General features: G+C 41.9%; 1 protein-coding gene across 6 annotated transcripts in view; it reads left to right on the forward strand.

Annotated features, from left to right (window-relative positions):
- Positions 1-22314, forward strand: part of myripb (myosin VIIA and Rab interacting protein b) — an 83637-nt gene that overhangs the window by 51415 nt on the left and 9908 nt on the right. For 4 of the 6 annotated variants that reach the window (XM_061666931.1, XM_061666930.1, XM_061666929.1 and 1 more), the window contains 9 exons: positions 3931-4067; positions 11856-11942; positions 12164-12261; positions 12634-12714; positions 14100-14261; positions 17017-17185; positions 17517-18043; positions 18541-18675; positions 21262-21981. In XM_061666931.1, the coding sequence (XP_061522915.1) occupies positions 3931-4067; positions 11856-11942; positions 12164-12261; positions 12634-12714; positions 14100-14261; positions 17017-17185; positions 17517-18043; positions 18541-18675; positions 21262-21981 (2116 nt within the window). The remainder of the gene's footprint in view (positions 1-3930; positions 4068-11855; positions 11943-12163; positions 12262-12633; positions 12715-14099; positions 14262-17016; positions 17186-17516; positions 18044-18540; positions 18676-21261; positions 21982-22314) is intronic. The other 2 variants (XM_061666933.1, XM_061666934.1) reach the window with 2 other exon arrangements.

A 22314-nucleotide genomic window follows, 5' to 3' on the forward strand; every position in this document is an offset into this window, starting at 1 on the left:
TCTCTCTCCATCGCCTTCCTGTCTATGTGAATGGCAATCAGAGAGCCACGGGGAGGTGATCAATATTCCGGAGGCTTCCCAGTAAGGTCACGAGGCGGTTTTTGCCTCCGCTCGCTGCCGTATGGTTTAAAAAGATCCATGCACAGAAGCCAGGCTGGAATCACGTTGAGAAATTCTCATCTGCTTTTTAGCATTTGACCCACCGGCTTGTCCTCTGCCCACTGGCCATTTGTGGCAGCTCGCAATAAATAACCTGGCCTGTTTAGTGTGGTGGTGGAGTATCAAACAGCACTAGCCAGGGAAAGAGATGGAAACATTCAAAGTTCAATTTTGTACACCATTATGTAAATCTTTAGTTTATTTCCTATTTTCTATTTATATTCCTTCCATCAATATCTTAAACCCAAGTCAGTGGATGTTGGATTAAAGGCCATTATTTCTCGTTATCTTATCTAAAAGAAACAAAGCTTGATCAATATTAATGTCTGTTGGGATTTCGGAAAGGCAGTGGTACCGCTATTTATTCTGTTTGGGACGCACTTCCCCCCCCCCCCCCCCCCCCCCCACACAGGAATAACTTCTAGACCAATTATTTACAATCAGTTTATCCCATATGACTTGAAAGCGAGAGGCAGGGCAAGATTTGAATGGAAACTCCAACCCTAAAGTCAGAGTGTTACTATAACATTAAGGGCTCTATTCTCGTAGATGGCCAGCTGCGCTTGATCGTAAAAACTTCCCCATCTTGATTTGAAGCGCAAGACTCTCTGTGCGTGTTTTCCAATTTGGCAGACCTTCTGCACCAAGCTGGGCGTGTCGGCGCAGCGAGGGTGTGCCCTTGGGGATCCACTTGGTGGTGTGAGATTGAGGTCTCGGAATGTCCATCTAAACGTATGCCTACTGGGACTCATGTCTAAGTTTTGGCGCAGGATCCAAAGCGATTTTGGTGAATTTGATAGGAGCGCAGTGTAGTCTAACGAACACCCCTTATGTCAACAGTTACAGCCAGCGTAGCCGCCGTTGTAGGCATTACTTCCGCATTGAACGACCCAGTTCAGTCAGTTGGGCCAGTCACGTGAGCAAGTTAGCCACAGTGTATTTCTTGTGACGTCGTTACGTCACATGGTTTACGAGGCCAATCAGGTGCTTAAATACTGTAACAAGGAAGTGTGAAGCCTTTTTTTCCCCCCTCGCCCTTGCGCTGGATCACCCCAGCTCATTATCGTGCCTTGACAAACATCATCTGGCGGCCCAGATGTAATTGGCAGCAGGCCAGTTCTGGCCTACGGGCCGCTAGTTGCCAACTTTTGTCCTGTTTTTTTTTTTTTTTCTTCAATCTTCACTGTCCTGCACCCTGTTGTTTTTATTTTCTGATTAAATAAGGGTTTTGATTGGTAGATATTGCTCTTCGCATCACTGCTGCAGTAAGCGGAACCTCAGTCAAGCTTTATTATGTTTTCCCAAAATATAACTCAATAGAGCTCTTTCAGAACGCAAAAGATCTGCGAGGAGAACGAGTAGCAGGTTTCCCAGCATTGCAGCCGGTCTAATGAGAGGGGAGAAATGATGGGAGAAAGTGTAGATCCAGAGTCAGGAGAGTATCCATAGAAATCCCTTTCACTTATTCATGCAGCAGCTCAGAATTTATGGGACTCTCCCAGTCTCATTATGCATGTTTTTCCCATAAGCTCGTGCAGCTCATACAACACTTGAAAGTTTCTAGTCTCTCCTCTTCCTCACTCCAGGGAAGCGATGTCATGCTTCATTCATGGAGAAGCCTTTCTACTTTTATCCTAAATCCCTTGCGCTCCTCGACATCTTGCTAATTTTTATTGTACTAAAATTAGCTCCCCCCCCCCCTCCTTTTTTTTTGTTTTTTTTTTTTAAGAATGCTGAGAGTATTGCATCACGATGTTGCTTTAAATTTAAGCAGCACTAGAATATGCAAACAATTTGAACCGAAATGCACTCATTATGCTATGCAATCTGTGCACGTGACTGCATGTGTTGCTTGGACATGTAGCTCGATTTACAGAATGTTTAAGATTCCACACTTTGAACTTTGTTCATTTCTTAGTTCAAATGTCAGCAAATGTGAAGCCTTTCACAGTGCAGATTGTGCCTCTTAGTGCTCTTGCTATTCCAATGAGTGATCAGGCTAACCCATGCAATAGTGTTCCTCGCTAGAATGGCGCCCCTCCAACAACGCTCACACACTAATGAAAAACACACTTGAGTGGACCTCACGGTATATTTTCTTCCAGCCATTCATTTTCCATACCGCTTATCCTTACTAAGGTCGCGGGCGTGCTGGAGCCTATCCCTGCTATCTTACACCCTGAACTGGTCGCCAGCCAATCGCAGGGCACATAGAAACAAACAACCATTCACATTCACACCTATGGGCAATTTAGAGTCTTCAATTAACCTACCATGCGTGTTTTTGGGATGTGGGAGGAAAACTGAGTGTCCGGAGAAAACCCACGCAGGCACGGGGAGAACATGCAAACTCCATCCAGGCGAGGGTGGATTTGAACCCGGGTCCTCAGAACTGTGAGGCAGATGTGCTAACCAGTCTTCTACAGTGCCGCCATTTCATTTTCTTCAAAATTAAAATATACTGAATCATAATTAAATATGTAGTCCGTACTGTGGCTGCTGATAGCCAGTCTGAAGCACCCTTCCAAATGATCATTAGTCATGGTGGAAAGGTATTTGGTATTAATAATCATGTGGGGAAAAGGCTGACCCACTTAAGGAAGTGGAGGTAAATAATGCTGTCAGGGCTTAACTGTGCCGTGCAACTGTCGTTCTTGATAGCTCAAGGGCTTTAATTAAAGATATTTCTGCTTTGTTTTTAAAGTCTTGGATCAATGTGTCAACTGCTTTAATGAATGACTTTTTACCATCGCTCCATCTCGGAAGGACTTCTTTTGCTTAATGTTATACCACTCTGTGCGGCTGCATATATTGCACATGCCGTAAACTGCTCCTGGACCTGAGGCAGGAAATTAAGGAGCTGAGGCTCATTAAACAGCTCTGCCCAAAGATGCAGACAATGATAAATCCACTGAGAAGGAGGAAGGGTGTTTAAGAGGGAGGGGAGCAGGCCACGGAGCCCCAGGGGCCACTCTGGATACTATTCCTTTTTACTCCCGCTTCTTTACCATGCCTGCTCCTTCATTGAAGCACACTACAAATACCATGAAAGGACAGTCCATCTAAATGGCATTTCAAGTTTCAGCCTCATCACTCTATTTGATACTATTTTCACCTCCAAAACATTCTTAGCCAAGTCTTCCTTTAGAATAAACCGCTCTCCATTTCTCTTCCCATCTACACCATGGTAAAATAATTTTAACACTGCCCCTGAACTTCTAGCCTTGACTTGAAACACACTCAAAAGTCAAAGCTGAGTGACTGGTGGAGGTATTTAGTCATTTATGATTGAAATGTCACTTTCCCAATTTTATATTTAAAAGACAAATTACTATTAATTCCATTTACATAATAAAAGCACAAGGGCAAGACTATTGATACAAGCTGTCTTGGTCATGAAGCAGAGTGTGAGCATGCAGCATTCTGCTCTCCTTCCATCCTGTTGCAGCACTAATGGTGACAAATGTACTACCTTACAAAAGTACTTTTGCTGACCATCCACTGCTTGTCAAAGAAGCAGACAACAACATTACAATGTTAATGTGTGGGACAAGCCCACAGGCATTACAAAAGGCGGCCTATAAAATAGGTTTTGAACCTACAGCGCGTATATAGATTGATGGTTGAACATGTGCACTTTGTCAAGGCTGTCAATATCGAATCATATGGAAATCACCTTATGGAAGGGATTTAAAGAAATCAATTTGTGTTGCAATTTGGGCTAAAAAAAAAAAAAAAAGTGTCTGTTGCATTTGTCATTTGTGTCTGCAGGATTTTGAGGACACAGTCCCTGGAATGGTATTACAACAATGTGAAGAGGCGCTTCAAGAGGTTCGGCAGCGCCAAGGTTTTGAAGACTTTATATAGGAAGCACATTATAGAGAGAGGAGCACTAGCTGATCTCCCAGGTAACCTCATTCTTTCCTGTCAGCGTGAACCCTCACTTTCGTGTGTGTGTGTGTGTGTATATGTGTGTGTGGTGTGCGCGCATGCATGTCCACGTGGTGATTGTTTCCCTGCAGCCATGCCTTGCCGGCTAATACTACGTGCAAGAGGCTGCATCCGTGTTTGGTTTTATTTGTTTGTCCTCAGTGATTCGCTCTGTGGTGGGCAGCAGCAGGGAAGCTTTTATCCATTTTTGCCAACCCCTCCCGATTGCATTGTTTTGACCCAGCTGCAACATGATCAGTCTGTCTCCACAGGGCATTATTTCCAACCCCAGTAGGCGGGATTAAATGGATGAAGGAAGCACTGAGGGGATAAATCAGGTCAGACTTTGGGCTAAACTGAATGAGGGGAAGGTTCTGGACAACTGAGGGACTACGAGACATTTTGTGTGCATTATTTAGCAGGCCAGAATGATGTGGAAGTGTATTATTATTATTATTATTATAATTAGTAGTAGTGGTGGTTGTTGTAGTAGTAGTAGTAGTAAATAGAGCAATTAATTAATATGCAGTTAAAAATATATTATTTTTAATATTATTTGTCATGTATAAGTTTAATTTTTAAATATAACAAATGGTCAGGTTGTATATATCTAAATTGAACATACATTTGCTATTAGATAAAAAATCAAATTAAAAAGAATAATAAAATGTCAAGCGCATCCCTGGTGTGCAGAAATAAATAGTAGCGTTTCATTACTGTTCAATTGGTTTTACTGACACATGCACACGCAGACATGCATTATTTGTTGGCAAATCACAATTATCTCCTTCCAATGAAAATGATGTACATGAAAGGCCCGTGTGGCAGTCGCACCTTTCTCGCTCGCTGTCTGTTTGAAGGTCACGCATTCGCTGTGGGGCACGTGATCGATGTAAAACACCCACCGCTCTCGCCACGACGACAAGTCAGCCGCCATTTCGCGCCTCCCCGACAATTCAGTGAAGATCAGTCCTTTGGTGATGAGTAAAGACATAAAAACCATTGTACCTGCAGCTCATATAAAATCTGCCAAAGTGTCAGCAGTCAATGGGAAAGCGTTTATGAGAATGTTTCACATTCCTGAGGTGTTGCCCCTATTTGCATGAGAGGCCATTATTTTGAGTTTCTGGGCCGCATCATAAAAGCCCATTCTGGAAGTAGAGCAACAAGAATTATGTAACAACATTGTTATTGAATCCATTTTTCTTCCCAAATGCTGCACAAAATGGAATGAAACACACACAGGAATCACATGATGTATGCAGTGTCCAAGAAGTTGGAATATTACAAACAATCATATTACTTGCCTGATCATATACATTAATATTAAGAAACACAAGCTTGGCTAAAGTTTAATCAGAAGATGAATACAACTGCTATCTCTGATTTGGACATCAACAGGATGACCCTGCTCTCTTTAGTAGGATTTTATATGGGGGGAAAAATCCACTCTTGTTTTTGTTGGGGGGATAGTTAAAAAAAAAAAAAAAAAAATATATATATATATATACTTATTTTTGTCAGACAGTTTATCTGCGATGATTTTGCACGTCACCTATTTGTTAGTTAAAACATAATTTTCCAAATATAGTCAACGATTATAGTCGTCTCTCGCTTGTATATTTATTTCTAATAATTGGGGGGAAAAAAGAATATGCAACAAATTTTGAAATTTACAGTACGATTATTATCCATCCAATTTCTGTACCGCTTATCCTCATAAGGGTCGTGAGTGTACTGGAATTAGTCATAGCTAAACTGATGTATTACTCTATTGTATGTTAGGATTTATTTTTTCTTTGCTGACTGGCTGGGAGAAATGTCCTTTGCAGATTAAAGTCTTTAAGGCATCTATGAAGTGAAAAGCAAAGTCGAGCATTCTAGGTGGGAGATCGATTTTAAGCTATGCTCGGGAAAACCAGCGACTGCATCTTGTTCCACATGAAAGTGCCAACGTTGACTTGAAATTCTCACCTCACAGCATGTTGCGTGTCACCGAATGTTAATCAACCCTTCAAAGAGTTCAAAACAAGTTTATTTGAGGACCTGTGGGAGTGAGCCAGAAAACTGGAGAAAAGTGCATTTTGTGCTACTTTCCTCTGTGGCTCAGCAGATCTTTAAAACGGAGATGTATAAGCTTCATTTTTGCCATGCAGACTCATATCGCACCTCTTGGGTTGCCGTGAGATGCAAGCGTGATGGGACTGTTTGTAAGTGTAACATGTAGGAAGGATTTTGTATTATATTTTTCTTACTATGAAATCACATTTATTTCAAACCGGGGGATTATAGTTGTCTCACTTTTCTCGGAACATTTGCGTTTGTTCTCCCATACCGGCAAACATCTGTGGGAGGCTTTCCACCTTCACCACCACCAAGCAGGGATATGACGACTTGGGAATTGTCCAAATGTATTGTCACCTTTTTCAAATGTAATTTTCTCACAGATTGTAAATAAAGACACTTTTTCTTTTTAAATACAAACACAAAGAGGAAGAAAAATATTCTCGCGCTATGATTCAGGGGCTTCACACATTAAATATAGGACAAATAATAACAAGAATCAAATGAGTACACTTATGAATATCTATCTGGAACACTGTTACTAACATTTGCACAGTTAATATTGCGCTTCCTTTTTCATGCTCTCATTCCGAAAGGCAACGTGCACGACTTCAAGTGGCAGATTGCTGCTAACTTAGGTATCGCTGAAGGGCAACTTTCACTGATTACGTAAAACACGCTAATAACACATTACACGCTTACACGCAGGAAGGCAACAATGTATTTGACACTGTTACAATGAAAATCATGCTACAATCGCACATCTCTACCACTTTCAACCCATCTGGTATTATATATGCAAAATAGTGGAGATCCCTGTCCATCGCTGGACTTTCTTTACCACATCATACGGGTTGCCTGTTTCATAGTCTCTGCTTTCAAAATGTTCACTTTCAATTTTATTGCTGCCCTCCGTCTCCTCTTGAATTGCATTTTGGCTGTGTCATTTGAAGTGGAAAAGTGACTTCTCCAAACCGAGGCAAGAAAACTTGGAAGAAGAAATCTCCTGCATTGTCAGTTATACTGTGCTACGGGGGGGGGGGGGAATATATATATATATATTATCAAAACAGGAAGGCAACTAGCCAGTAAAGTCACGTTTCCATTCTCAATTGTCGCACTCGTACAAGTAGGAAGTGAAAGAAAGGACTTGAAATGATTGTCTTTCATTGCAAGGGAGTATCATTAAAGAGCGCCTGAGATGCTCTGACACATTGAGAAGGAAGTCATCATTTCTCTTGTCTGTGCGCTTTCAGGTGAAAGCTTTGTTCCTCAGACTATTGTGCATGATGGGCAGAATGTTAAATAGAAGCCCAGAGTGACCGTCTTGGATGTCTGCAGTGAACGTGACAGTTGGTGCAGTAATTGGACAAAAAGTCTGCTCTCCCGCATTTGGGGGGACATGAACATAAGAGGAGGGCGAACTGAAACGCTGACCTTTGTCAGCTGAAGCAGATTTTACTCTGAGTTGACAGTCACTGTCAGAATGAATTACACACGTTGCGAGTTCCTCGACTGATCCCCAGCCAGTAAGTGAAGCATTGACCCAACTTTTCAAGAAGCGATTTTTGTTGTCATGTGTTGGGTTGATTCCCCTGACCACCGCCATCCGTTTTCCCATAATGACATGCTGATCACTACCATTTAACATTAAATGTATTTAACTGGTTCTGCTTGTAATTTACAGTATTATGCCCTGTAAATGTGAATGTCATACAGTCACCGTTCCAAACTACATGGTGTCCAATATTCTACCAGAACCATTGTAAACGTTGAGTTTTGAATAAAGCTCAATGACTTGATGTTTATATTTGTGACCGTTGTAGAACTGCACTGCATCACACAGTTATTTCAATTTTTTAGATTACCTAATTTAATTTCATCTAAGAGGTAAGATAGTAGTAGCACCTCTGTGTAATGTGCAGTTTTACACCATTGCTAACTGTAATCCCAGTTATATACATAAATTATATCCAATAACATAAAGTCGGAGTGGGTAGCTTGTCCGCCTCACAGTCGAGAGTTCCCGGGTTTGACTCTCAGCTCAGGCCTTCCTGTGTGGAGTTTGCACGTTCTCCCTATGCTTGTGTGGTTTTCCACCAGGTAATACTGGTTCTTCCCATAGTTTAAAAACATGTCTATGTTCATTTAAGACTAAATTGTCCTGTCAAAAATTGTAGTCGGAGAAGTAAGGCTGCTGTTGTTGATTGTACATACCTGTAATTGCATAAAAGCACTCAAGAATTTTTGCTAACCAATTGGACTGTTTGTGTTAAGTTGTGTAGTGGGTTTTAGCAGTTGCTGGATCTATAATATAAAATTTTGAATGCTAACAATTTCAACTGGGGTTTACTGCATGTGGTTTGATTTTATGACAGATTGCAATTATGCTGGCATCGCTTCAGCAAAATCAGAGGCAAAACTTTAGCAAAAAAAAAGAGAGAATAGTTCTGCATCAAGGCTTGGTTGCTTTCCTCATCTGTTGGTATGTTTGTCGAGATCCTGTCAGTTCAGCCCTTGTTGTGAAAGCATTGTTAATGAGACATTTGCTGCCATATGCTCCATTGTAATTGAAAGAAAAGCGTCTGGACTTTTTCCGCTGCGTTCTGCCTGATCTAAATGCTAGCAGCACCTCAGGAACTTTAGCATGAAGGGAAGCTGACTATCTCATTTTGTATTTATTTTCTCTGCTTATAATACTCAATATCCAAAGTGTCTGGAAACACCCTTAGGGCCATAATAGCAAAAGGCAGATGTCTTTTGTAATATAGTAGTGTATTTAAACAACATTGATGAACACTGAGCATAGCACTCTCAGCATTAACAACACAACCCAATTCAAATAAAGTTGGGACGTTGTGCGAAATGTAAATAAAAAGAGCATTAAATTATTTGCCAATCCTTTTCAATCAATCCTTAATGCGTCACATAGGTTAATGGTCACACTGATTCCCTTTTTTTTTTTTTTTTTTTCTTTTTTGCAACTAGTCACTCCAATAAGCTTTGAATTCCTTTGCATTCTTGCTTGTTGTACAACTTCCTTTGCTCCACTGTTGGGGGTCTTCTGTTGTCTTCTTTTGCATATCATAATACGGCAAACAGATCTGGTCTGCTGGCAGGCCAGTCCACTATCTGCACTCTTTTATTACAAAGCCACGTGTAGCATGTGTTGCTCCAAAACCTGCATGTAGCTTTCACCCGCACATGGCGCTTTCATGTTTCCCATTACACGAGCACTAATACCACCCCCTCATACGATCGCATACCCTTGCTTTTGAACTTGACGTACATAAAAATCTAGATAGTACATTTCTATGATTCACAAAACCAATTTGAGTGGTCGATTCATTCGCCCACAGCTTACTTTTCGACTTTGCGTCAGTCCATCGAAGATGAAGAAGAAGATGGGGACTGACGCAAAGGCTCAGATAAGCGAAGACCCATTATTATGATTTCATTATTATTTATTTTTCCCCGTTCCTGACACTTTTGAATAGTTGAACATGCCCCGGGGTCAAATTTGACCCAGGAACATGAATCCTGTTCCTGAGAAACGCACAATTGGGACGGTATGGTATACAATAAGAGAGAGATCAGGAAAAGGGGGCTGTGCAAGAGTGCACAGTTACAGTAAATGCTAATGTAACCACACTCACATGCCCCCACAGACACTGTTATAGTCTTATTTAAGCATCTTTGTATGCCTCCACTTGCTGGTCAACCTTAAAAGAACTGGTTTGGGCTAGAAATAGACAGTGTTGCACACTGCGCTTGATTTTTGCGGCACCCACCGCGGCGTAGGGCACAAGGTTGCGCATATTTGCCGCTGGTTGGTGAGTGTCTGAACAGGAAGTCGACTGCTACCTTTTCTCCGTGGTTTGGAAATAAAATTTGCCGCAGCTCGGTAATATGTATTTGTCACTACAACTGCCTTCGTCTTCTCCGATCCAAGGAAGATGGTCCCGTCTGAATTTGTCACCCTCTGGTTAAACACATAGGAAATATCCTCCAATCACAAACATACTTAACAGTCTTATATAATATAATTTTCTTTTTTTATTACAAGTACCACAAGTATTGAGGACTAGCGGATCAGACCCAGTCATGAAGGAGAAAATATCGGATGATGACGACAAGGCAGAAATAGAGCAGATAATCGTGCCTTTCTTTGTTGTCTCCCACCTCTCACTGCATCATAGCTGGTCTGATATGAGCTCGCTATGGAGAGAATGGAAATCCGAAAACACCCCTCTGCAATGTCTAAGAATAATTGGAGGCCTAGTGAGAAATGTCTTGAAGCAATGTTCAAACATGAATTTTGTATGCAGCATCGCATCTAGTTGTTTACTTTAATCAGCTGACATATAATACTGAAATCACTCAGCGTCAATTATGTATACAGCATAATCTGAGTGTATTTTCAAAATCCCCACATAATAATATACACACCGGCCACAACTGCTTTCAGACACCAATGCCAACTCCAATCACAATAATGTTTTTGACTATCATAAATGAAGCTTCTTACAGATTGTATGCAGAATTTACCCTACGATATCTGTGGAGTATGTAGGCGTACCTGTTCCTCTGCTTCAGGTAATTCCCACTAGCTGTTGTCATACTTTCTGCCCTGCTCAAGGAGTCAATGCAGGTGTAACAAAGCGAGGGGAGAACATTTCTTGTTGAATGTGGGATCAATTGGGCTGAGACAAACAATGCGTCACGGTTTGGGAGATTGGGAGGCTTTGTGATTGCTGGATGTATGCAACGCTGCAGCACTTTGGGAAACAGAAGATTCATGTTGCTGTCAAGTTATGTCACTGCATATTTTCCAAAGATGAACACACTTGGGAAAACTGAGCTCTCATCCAATGGCAACACGCCGTTGCAGCAGAACAGCGGTAGTTGAAGCGCGGCTCATCTTCTCGCCTGGGTGACAGTTTGTTATGGCACAGGCCATTAAGTGGTTCTGGTTCCATGAAGGCAGAATCATACCAAAACCACACGACAGTATCGCATCTCTGAAACAGAAACGACCGACGGTCCAGCTGGAGGGGGAGGAGGAAAGACCAGTCAAGAATGAGGAGTCTTGTGTGTCTTTTTGGTTTGGAACGATGACTCTGAATTATAGCTGCTGTGTTTGCTCTGCAATTCTTATTCAGGTTTGAGAGTGTGAGATGAAATAGTAAACACCATGGGAGATTCCGAGTGTTTGCTTCTAAAACTGCGCATCCATTTGTCCTATTTATTTCTACACCTGGATGGTTGAAAAGACTATAGAATATGGGAACAAGCTGGCGGTAATGATCCCCGAATGGAATGTGTTTTTTAAAGGCTCAAAACAATATCAGAACCCATCTAATGTTGTTCATATGACTTATATTATTATTGTATTTGTTTTTCAGGACGCCTGTCAATAAATATGTGATCACAACATTTGCATTTAGGTCACATGAATATCTCCTAGATTTTCCTAGCGCCTTATACATAATTATAGCTGCTCTGCTCCTTCAGAGACGCGTCCTGAATTGTATGAGTGACTGTTTGAGTGTTGAATTGTCATTGCCATTCTGTTAAGATAAGAAAAAGTGGCACTGTGTGGATGCTATATTATAGCAGGCTTAAATATAAACACAGTGTTCACATTACTGTGACAGTGTATCAGATTGGAGGTTGGACTCACAGATTCTCGTTCCCCTTAGAAATCAGCATCCACGAAGGAAGTTTCGGCAATGACAACGATGGCAGCATATGTGGCAGTGACTCAGTCTTCTACAAACAGAGTGAAGGTGAGGACGCTGCCTAATTGATATATATATATTGATCAAATATGGACAAAGATCCTGAAATTGGGGGGGGGGGGGTTGCTGGCATTTTTGGGTCCAATGAAGTGAAAATTGATCATTTCCCACGGCACCCCTGATAATCTCATTCGGCACACTAGTGTACCACTGCACCCTAGTTGGCCATCACTAATCTAGGTGTTCTTGTATGTTGTGTGTCGTATCAGGACACAGTATGGCTGAGACACTCACTGTTGCCTTGCGCGTTGCTGAGGAAGCCATAGAGGAAGCCATTGCAAAAGCAGAGGAGTTCAGCGACAGTTTGGTGAGACCTTCGGCCTTGACTCCCTTCTGTCCTCGCACCCTTCTGTCGCTCTCTCTTAGCATTTGTGTTTTCTAGTATCAAAATGACTGCAATCATCCCCTTCTGGTTAACCATCACTTTCTAATCACATTTACAGTACACTTTCAGGCCACATAACATTTGGCACATATGTACAATTATATAACATCCAATCAAAGAACCCTATAGATCATCCTACAGTGCGGTTCAATGCCAGAAAAATAAACATTCAGTTAATGCATTTCTGACAGTGTTGATCATAGCTGAGCATTACTGTCTTTTCAACGCAATGTTTTAAAAACAGCATTTGTTTTGTTGTTCTGAATGAGTGTCCATACTTGCATGTGTGTATAGGAGAAGCAGAATGAGGCTCGGTATCTGCAGGACCACAAAGAGGAGCTCATAGAGGAACTTGCCACAACAATTGTACAAAAGGTATTTTGAGTCGGTTGATTTCCTCATGTTTATTTACTCTCCAATAGGTAGAGTAGCAACACACGCTTGGCTAACTCTATTAAAATGTAAATTCACTGTGTAGAATATAAAAATAATACATAAAATTTACTTCTACCCAAATTTATGCATTATACTCCCATCCAAAACAATTGGCACCGTGAGGCCCATTCATTCGTTTTTGCTGTACACTGAAAACATGTATGAGACAAGAGAACAATAGTTTAGCTTTTATTTCCAGGTATTCATATCTGTATCTGATCCAACTAAGAAGATGGTATTCTTTGAAAAAGAACAGCAAGTTTTAGGTGAGTATTGAAACAGATGGTTAAAAAAATATATATATATAGAAGTGAATAAGAGTTATTTAGTTACAAATCCTTGCTGGCTTACTTTTGTTTCACCGGAGCCTCTTTCAGTTTTTGTTTGTTTGGGTGGTTACTCCTTTTAGTCTCTTTTTTTAACAGGTAAAATGCATTCTCTATAAGGTTTAAGTCTGGAGATTGACTTGGCTAGTAGAAAATCTTGCACTTTTTGCGCCAATGAACTCCGCTGTTTTGGCAGTGTGTTTTGAGACATAATCTTGCTGCATGATAAAGGATCTTCCTATCAGACTGGTTGCATTTAAATTCATTGTACTGCTGTCATTATGTGATACATCATCCATAAAGATTAATGAACCCGTGCCAGGAGGAGTTTGCAAACACATGACATTACCTCGAGTGAGTTTCACAGATCAGCTTGAATGTTTGGGATCATGAACAGATCCTTTCTCCAAACGTTTGCCTTTCTGTCACTTTGGGAAATATTTGCCTCATCAGTTCATATTTTTTTTTTAGGCTGGTCTCTTTTTCAGCAAATTCCATCCTGGCCTTTCTTTTGTTCTTGCTAATGAGTGGTTTGCGTATTCTTGTGTAGCCTGTGTGCTTTTGTTCATGGAGTCTTCTCCAAACAGTATAATGTGATACTTTCATTCCTGCCCTCTGGAGGTTGTTGCTGATGTCATTAAATTGTTTTGGGCTCTAAATCTTCCTTCAGCTTACATTTACTTGTTTTTTTTTCTCTCCCCATATACAGCTGTCTGGTTTCATGTTGGTTACACCTGTACTGTATCTATAAATGTAATCTTCACAGGCAAAAACCCACATCTGAAACAGTACTATTTATTGTTTGAATATTCAATCCAATAGGACACACTCGGGCAACAAATCACACCTATCACATGTTCCAATACTTTTGCTCATGTGAAAATCGGTGGTTTGAAGTTGTGTATCACATTCACGATCCAAATCCCTGGCAATTAAAGCTGAAATACAATACTTTTAAATGTGTTTTTTTTTTTTTAATTACTGATTGATTTTCATTAGATCATCCAGAGGAGGAAGCGCTCAGAGATGCAGACAGAGTATGACTTAGTCTGGCCTCAGCCTCAGTCCTTGATTCAGACCAGTGAACAAGCCTCACCTTCACAACCCCAAACGTCTTCACAAGGACCTTCGGACCCCCTCAAGGCATCCTTCAGCCTCTCGGTTAGTCAGCGCCACCACACAAACACAACATACATCCAACATCCCAAGTGAAAAAGTCAGTCTTTCAGTGTAAAAGACTTTGTATAACTTTCTTGTTAATTTATTATCTGGATGATTTTGTGACAGACTGCTAAAGATGAGAATTGAAAGCTGGTTCTTTTTGAGAACTTGTTACCAGTAATTTGACAAGCTGGGTGCCATGATTGGATATAAAAGGAACTTCCCTGAATTGCTCAGTCATTCACAAGCAAAGATGGGGCGAGGTTCAGCTCTTTGTGAACAAGTGCGTGAGAAAATAGTCGAACAGTTTAAGGACAATATTCCTCAACGTACAATTGCAAGGAATTTAGGGATTTCGTCATCTACGGTCCATAATATCATCAAAAGGTTCAGAGAATCTGGAGACATCACTGGATGTAAGCGGCAAGGCCGAAAACCAACATTGAATGTCCGCAACCTTCGATCCCTCAGGCGGCACTACATCAAAAACCGACAATGTGTAAAGGATATCACCACATGGCCCCAGGAACACTTCAGAAAACAAATGTCAGTAAAATGCAGCTCGGCGCTACATCCGTAAGTGCAACTTAAAAGTCTATTATGCAAAGCAAAAGCCATTTATCAACAACGCCCTGAAACGCCGCCGGCTTCTCTGGGCCCGAGCTCATCTAAGATGGACTGATGCAAAGTGGAAAACTGTTCTGTGGTCCGACGAGTCCACATTTCAAATTGTTTTTGGAAATTGTGGACGTCGTGTCCTCTGGACCAAAGAGGAAAAGAACCGTCCGGACTGTTATGGACGCAAAGTTCAAAAGCCAGCATCTGTGATGGTATGGGGCTGTGTTAGTGCCAATGGCGTGGGTAATTTACACATCTGTGAAGGCACCATTAATGCTGAAAGGTACATACAGGTTTTGGAGAAACATATGCTGCCATCCAAGCAACTGTCTTTTTCATGGACGCCCCTGCTTATTTCAGCAAGACAATGCCAAACAACATTCTGCACGTGTTACAACAGCGTGGCTTTGTAGTAAAAGAGTGCGGGTACTAGACTGGCCTGCCTGCAGTCCAGACCTGTCTCCCATTGAAAATGTTGCCGCATTATGAAGCGTAAAATACGACAACGGAGACCCCGGACTGTTGAACAGCTGAAGCTGTACATCAAGCAAGAATGGGAAATAATTCCACCTACAAGCTTCAACAATTAGTGTCCTCAGTTCCGAAACGTTTATTGAATGTTGTTTTAAAAAAAAAAAAAAAAAAAGGTGATGTAACACGGTGGTAAACATGACCCTGTCCCAGCTTTTTTGGAACGTGTTGCAGCCATAAAATTCTAAGTTTATGATTATTTGCTAAAAACAACAAAGTTTATCAGTTTGAACATGAAATATCTTGTCTTTGTAGTGTATTCAATTAAATATAGGTTGAACATAATTTGCAAATCATTGTATGCTGTTTTTATTTATGTTTAACACAATGTCCCGACTTCATTGGAATTGGGGTTGTACAATAAATGTAAAATAGTGCAGTTCCCATGTGTAACGGATGCCCGCTCGCACTGCGCAAAAGTACTTTCGTCAAACTCTGTCCTCGAGAGCCCCACTACTCGCGGCAGCCGACGGGTTCGTGCACTGAACTCTGAACAATGAAGGTTAATACAACTGCATCAACGCTACGACATCACCTGTTAATGCTCGGTTTAGGGCACAGCTAGAGGAGCATGAATGTAAACAACATTGTACATTACAATACAACAACAATGAATGTCATTTAGCTGCACGAGAGGGCCAAAGTATTGGACACTGCTCACAGTATGATGCAGTGCAGTTCTACACCTCTGCAGACTACAACCACAATAATAAACCTAATGTTGATTTAAAAAAAAAAAAAGAAACTATTACATTAGTGTAATTGTAATGTTTTGATTATATATATATATATATATATATATATATATATATATATGGGAGAAGTCATTCTTTGAGAAACAAAATAAAGCTGGTTTCTAATACCTGTTATTTTCACTTTGCATATGTTTTAAAGCAGCCCTCGTGGGGGGGGGAACAAACTAAAATTGATCCTTGGAGGCAACAATGAAACTGATGAGTAGAAATATGCAACACTCATGTCATCAGTTACACATGAACTGTTTGTTAGAGTCTCACAACTTCGCCAGCAGGGACTTTTTTGTCATCAGTGACATTTGTCATCATCCTGTGCTCGAGCAAAGCATCAAAGCTGCGCTCCCAGGTTTTACTGTGTCGTGATCCAAGTTCCGTGGAATGCGTTTGGATCCTTCCTCAACAGCTCAGGTTGCCACGGGACCGCCTCTGTTGATCAGCTTCACTTCAAACACGCTCAATTAGACACACTTGCATGCAAATACGCACTGGGCTCCTTGTGGCCTATGCTCACAGATATGTCCGCATTGCTGACTGACTGTCAACCTCTTGCCTCAAAATTAGCTCCTTATTGGCTTTCCTTTAGCGCCACCTACTGATGAGAATTTTTAGCCGCAACGAGTTTCTCCTTAGTGGTTTAAAACAGAACTTTTAAGTGGATGTGTTGAGATTAGTTACGTCTGCTAAGGTGATTATGTTTTGATTGCCCATTTCCATCTGCGAAATTGGGGCAAATGCAGAAAGTGTGCAATTTAGGGCTAATTCAATTGAGTAATGTTTGGCCTTTATATACCTTCATATTTTAGTCCCGTATGTGGTCCTTCATGTACATTTCTGCGTGTGTGTGTTTTCAGCGCTCACGCTCAGCCTTCTCCCTCACCAGTGACGACTCTCCCGAGAAAATTCCTCAGGACGAGGCTGCTGGCGCGGGGGATAGCCTACATGAGTACTCCTCGCTAAAGAGGGAGGCTAAAGCCACGTCCCTACCCACCTGGAAGAGTGTCGACCGTCTGGACAATTCCAGTAATGACAGTTAATTTCTTGTATCTCACCAGGTTGCAGTGGATTTACAGTCATCATTCTGTGTGCAAAATACCGGTGATGGTTTTATTTGGAACACTTCTTTATTACTTGTGAGCTGAATACAATGTGTTCCACAATCCACTTCAGTCTTTTAAGAGTAAGACTACTTTTTTTTGGCAGCGCAACAAAAGAGAAAGCGAGAGAGAAAAGGATACACAACTAATGTTAAAACTGAAATGTAAAAATAAAAAGTAAGCGTAAGACACCCCTAGAGGTGAGTGGGTTCCGTTGATGCCAAGCTTAAACATCATGTTTTGTCTTATGTAACCAGGTGCATCCTCAGTCCTCCAAAGTCCAGACGGCAACTGGATCGCTCTCCACAGCTCTCAGCTGTCTCGTCCCAGCCTCCTGACCAAGAGGAAGAGCCTGGTGTTCAGCGTCTTGGAGAAGGAGTCCGGCGTCGTCTCAGCCTACGACGAGATGGGTTCTGACTCTGAGGAGGGCGACCAAGGCAGCTGGGGGGCAGCGTTGCAACAGTTCCGCCGCAAATTGTCCGATGAGACCTACTATACGGACTCGCAGCATGACCCCGAGTGGACGTATACGCAGCACCTGCCCGTGACCTCACCTTCCTCTGGCCAGTACACCAACACGGAGACTCTCAATTCTGACTCGGAGGCGTCATCTGCGCGGTCCTCGTGTCCTCGGAAACCGCCTCAAAGCCTGCTTAGGAAGAAAGGACCGTCAGACACGCATCTTCACCCTTACCACCAACCATTCTACCACCAACACCTTCACCAAAACCTCTCACCATATCCGCTTCTCTCAGGGGCACTGGATGTAAACTTCAACCCCAAGGTGTGTTGCCTTCAGATTATTACTTTTGGATATTTTTTTTTTTTTAGCGTTGGTGGGAAGAATTAAAAAAAAAAAAAAAAAAAAAAAACCTTCACCATCAGTCATATTAGGTACCCCTACCCAATCTGTGATGCACTACAAGAAATGTACAGTATAGTTGTACTTTGCAGTGGCGTCCAATTGTATTCCATTGTACTCAGAGATGCTACTCTTATTACTACTAAATAAAGTAACCAGAATATGATAAGTACCTCTAAGTATGACACAGTGCGAAGTACAATCAATGATATTGTTAAATTAATAAATTAATCAATCTAATGTGAGCATTTGTAGAGGCAAATGTGTTGATAAAACTCTTGTATCTCATTTGTTGTGCTTGTGAATTGTTTTAGTATAACCGCAGTGTAATTTCCCTTGTCAGTAAATTGAGTCAGGCTTTGACATACCAAATTCCCGACTGGTAAACAGGTTAATTTACACAACATTCACATTTGCAGGTAATGGGGGACAGCAGTGAGGCGGAAGAAAGGCAAAACGACCCAGTTAGAAGGTCACGGCGCCGCCGCACAAGCAAGAGAGATTCATCAAATGAGAGCAGGTCCGGGAGCCAGAACTACTCACAGTCCATTCAGGTAACATATTGTACCAAATACAAATTATCGCTCCCTTATAGATTGCACGTGAATGTTGAGAAATGCTGTTCTCGAGTCAAAAAGCCAAAGGGATGAATAGATGACTACATCATAGTTTAATAATACCAATTCCTAAATACTGACTACGTGCTTACTAAAAGTGCTATGATCGTCCAGCAATACCGAAACATTTTTGCCACATAATTACTTGTTTATAATCTTTACTTGTCTTCCTGAAAAAGTCAGATTTTCAGAATGAATACGTGTTTTTCCCCTGACCTTCAAAATATTCACATAACCAGTTATAAAAAGCTTAATTCAAAACTTTGATTGAAACTCCACTATTGGTCCTCCTGCAAGGCAATTGAAGCAACTAATACAATACTTAAGAAAACACAGACAGAAACAGAAACAGGTGGATGGAAATATATGGGTCGGATTTTTCATTGAGCAATGATATTCATACATTCGCGCAGTTACCGATATTGCATGTGTAAAGTCTTAAATGTTATTGTGAAACCTTGGGTTGCCACCGTGTGGCCCGAAACGTCTATGGTTTTCTCCATTTTTTTTGCTGGAGACGATCCCGGCTGACTTTTGGCAAGAGGCGGGGTCCACCCTCCACCTTGGTCGCCTGCCAATCGCAGGGCACATATTGTAGGCCTACGAAAGGGCCAGATGTGAATTTTAAATTGAGCAGATTGAGCAGTTTTAATGTGTATGTAAAATATGTTAAAAATATGACATAATTGATGCTAATTTTAATGTGATAATTTATCATCATTAACCAATTATTTATCAAACAATTTAAAATGTATAATACCCTTACATGCATGCAGCATTGCGGCATCACTGGTTGGCACGTCAGCCTCACAGTTCTGAGGACCCGGGTTCAAATCCGGCCTCGCCTGTGTGGAGTTTGCATGTTCTCCCTATGCCTGTGTGGGTTTTCTCCGGGTACTCTGGTTTCCTCCCACATCCCAAAAACATGCATGGTAGGTTAATTGAGAACTCTAGATTGCCTGTAGGTGTGAATGTTTGTATGTGCCCTGAGATTGACTGGCGATCAGTCCAGGGTGTACCCTGCCTCTCGCCCAGAGTCAGCTGGAATAGGCTCCAGCACGTCTGCGGTACGGAAAATGGATGGATGGATGGATGCATGCAGAATTTGATTATGTGGACCACAGTATCCTTCTGACTCATTTGCAGCACCTGGTGGGCATTAGTGGTAGTGCTTCTGAGTGGTATAGATCCTATCTCGCAGGCAGAACTTTGAGCGTAAGCCTTGGTCACTGTCTTAGTGGGTTCCACAAGGTTCTGTTTCGGGGTCCCTGCTGTTTTCTTTATATTTGCTGCCACTGGGTTCCATCCTGAGAAAACGTCACATTTCTTTTCATTGTTATGCCGACGGCAGTCAGATCTATGTCCCGCTAAAGAAAAGGACGCCTTCTCCTTAAAGCCTCTTTTATGTCTTAAGGACATTAAAGCCTGCATGGTATTGAACGTTTTGCATTTTAATGATAAGAAAACAAAAGTTAGTTTGGTCCGAGTGGCCCTTGTAACCCCAACTCAACAGTCTCAAACTTTTTCAAAATGGACAGTGATTTAAAACCCGATTGGCAAATTGGTGCAGTTATCAAAGCCAGCTTTTCTTTATTTTAGGCAGGTGGCTAAAGTAAAGCCTTTTGTTTCACAACTGCACATTGAAACACTAATCCATGCCTTCATTCCGGATTACTGCAATGCACTTTATTTTGGAGTGAGTCAGTCCTCCCTCAGACGTCTCCAGTTGGCTCAGAACGCTGCTGCTCGCTTCCGAACTGGAGCACGTAGGAGGGAGCACATTACCCCATTTCTGGCCTCCCTTCCTTCCTGTGCATTTTAGAATCCATTTTAAGATTTTTTTTTAAATTATTTTTTAAATCTTTAAATGGTCTCGCCCAACCTTACCTCTCTGAGGTGCTCCACCTCTCCACTCCTGTACGTTGCTTCAGGTCACCCGACCAGACGGTGCTGGAGGTGCCAAGGTCTAAACAAAAGCTCAGAGGGGATAGAGCTTTTTCTCTTGCTGGTCCATCTCTTTCAAATAACCTCCCCCTAAATATTTGGCAAGCCTCCTCAGTGTCCATCGTTAAAACTCGTGAGACTCTGCACTGTTTGTGTTTTTGTTTTTTGTTTTTAACGTCACTATTAATCTGTTTCAATTTGCCCTCTGTTTAATTAGTTTTTAAAAGTTTTATTTTTATATAATGCGTAACACATTGTGTGCAGCTGTGGTTGTTTTAAAGAGCTCTCTAAATGAAGTTGAGTTGAGTTTTTGGGGGATGTGGGAAGAGGCCGGACTACCTGGAGAAAATCCACGCAAGCACTGGGCGAGCATGAGCACACACGAAGGCTGGAGATGTGATTCAAATCCCAAATCTCATAACCTTGAGGGAGATGTGCTAACCACTATAGCCCATGTTGAGTCTTAAGTCTCCTGAATCTCTGTGTTGTGGTTTTTTTGTCAATAAAATAGTCTTTATAGTTATATATATATATATATATATTTAATCTATTTTGTGTGTGAATATTTTTCTCCTGAAGGAGAGCAGTGGTTTTCTTCTCAATGACCTACTGAAGAGGGGCCTAAGCGAAGATCAGCCCGTACCTGACGGCGTGCCAATGAGCACAGCCGCACCAGATGCCTTCACATTCGATGCCATCACCCCCGAATCCCAATACTGGGACAAAGTAACCCCGAATTCAGTGGACCTGAGCATCCCTCGTTCACCGGACTCTCTGGCTCCGGGGCCCCACCTTGCCAGCTCGGGACCCGTGTCTGGCACAGGCAACCCTCTGAAGGAAGAACTGCAATCCAGGATCAGGAAGCTGGTCAGGAGCCGCACCAACAGCAGAGAGAGCAGCTCGTCTGAGGAGGAGCTGATGGAGAAACACAGTGGCAGACCAAAGCTGAAAGACAGAGAAAAGGAGAACCCAAGGTCAAGTTTTAGATTCAGCGAGAAAGCGAGTGAGCCAGGTGGTCAAGTGAACAGCCAAGAGATGACAAGAAGTGAGAGGTTGATAAAATGTCCGCCATTGAGCGGAGAAGGCCGAGAGAAGGAGAGGAGGTTAGAGAAGAGAGTGGGGAGTTTGAGCGAGATACCAGATGAGAAGGAGCAGAAGAGAGGAGAGAGGAGAAAAAACAAGAGACAGCACAGGCGAGATTTGGAGAAGGAGATGACAGAATGGAGGAGCAGCTCCAGTGCTGCCAGCTCGCCTGCTGTTACGCCATCCTCCCAGGAGGTGGTGCTGTCTGACAACCAGGTAAGGAGATGAGAGGACAGAAGGGATTTTGTTTAGGATGCTGCTTGTCTTGCTGTTTGTCTCATATTTCTTCATCCCTCTTCGTTTTACCTGCCTTATTTTTCCGTTACTCCATATCGACAAATGTGATGTAACCATTGTTGCTTCTCTGTCGCCGTCATTTTTGACTATTTTTCACTTCCTCACTTCTGATTTTCCACGGCTCAATACTATCTTTACAAAGCTAACAATATCTAATAATTCATTCATAATCATACAGAACACCGTCTACAGGTATAGATGTTGCACTTTCGCTAGCCCAGCCATAACAATAGGTAATAAAGTCGTAGTCGG

This window comes from Phycodurus eques, chromosome 21 (genome assembly GCF_024500275.1).
Source record: "Phycodurus eques isolate BA_2022a chromosome 21, UOR_Pequ_1.1, whole genome shotgun sequence".
NCBI classification, from domain to species: Eukaryota; Metazoa; Chordata; class Actinopteri; order Syngnathiformes; family Syngnathidae; genus Phycodurus; species Phycodurus eques.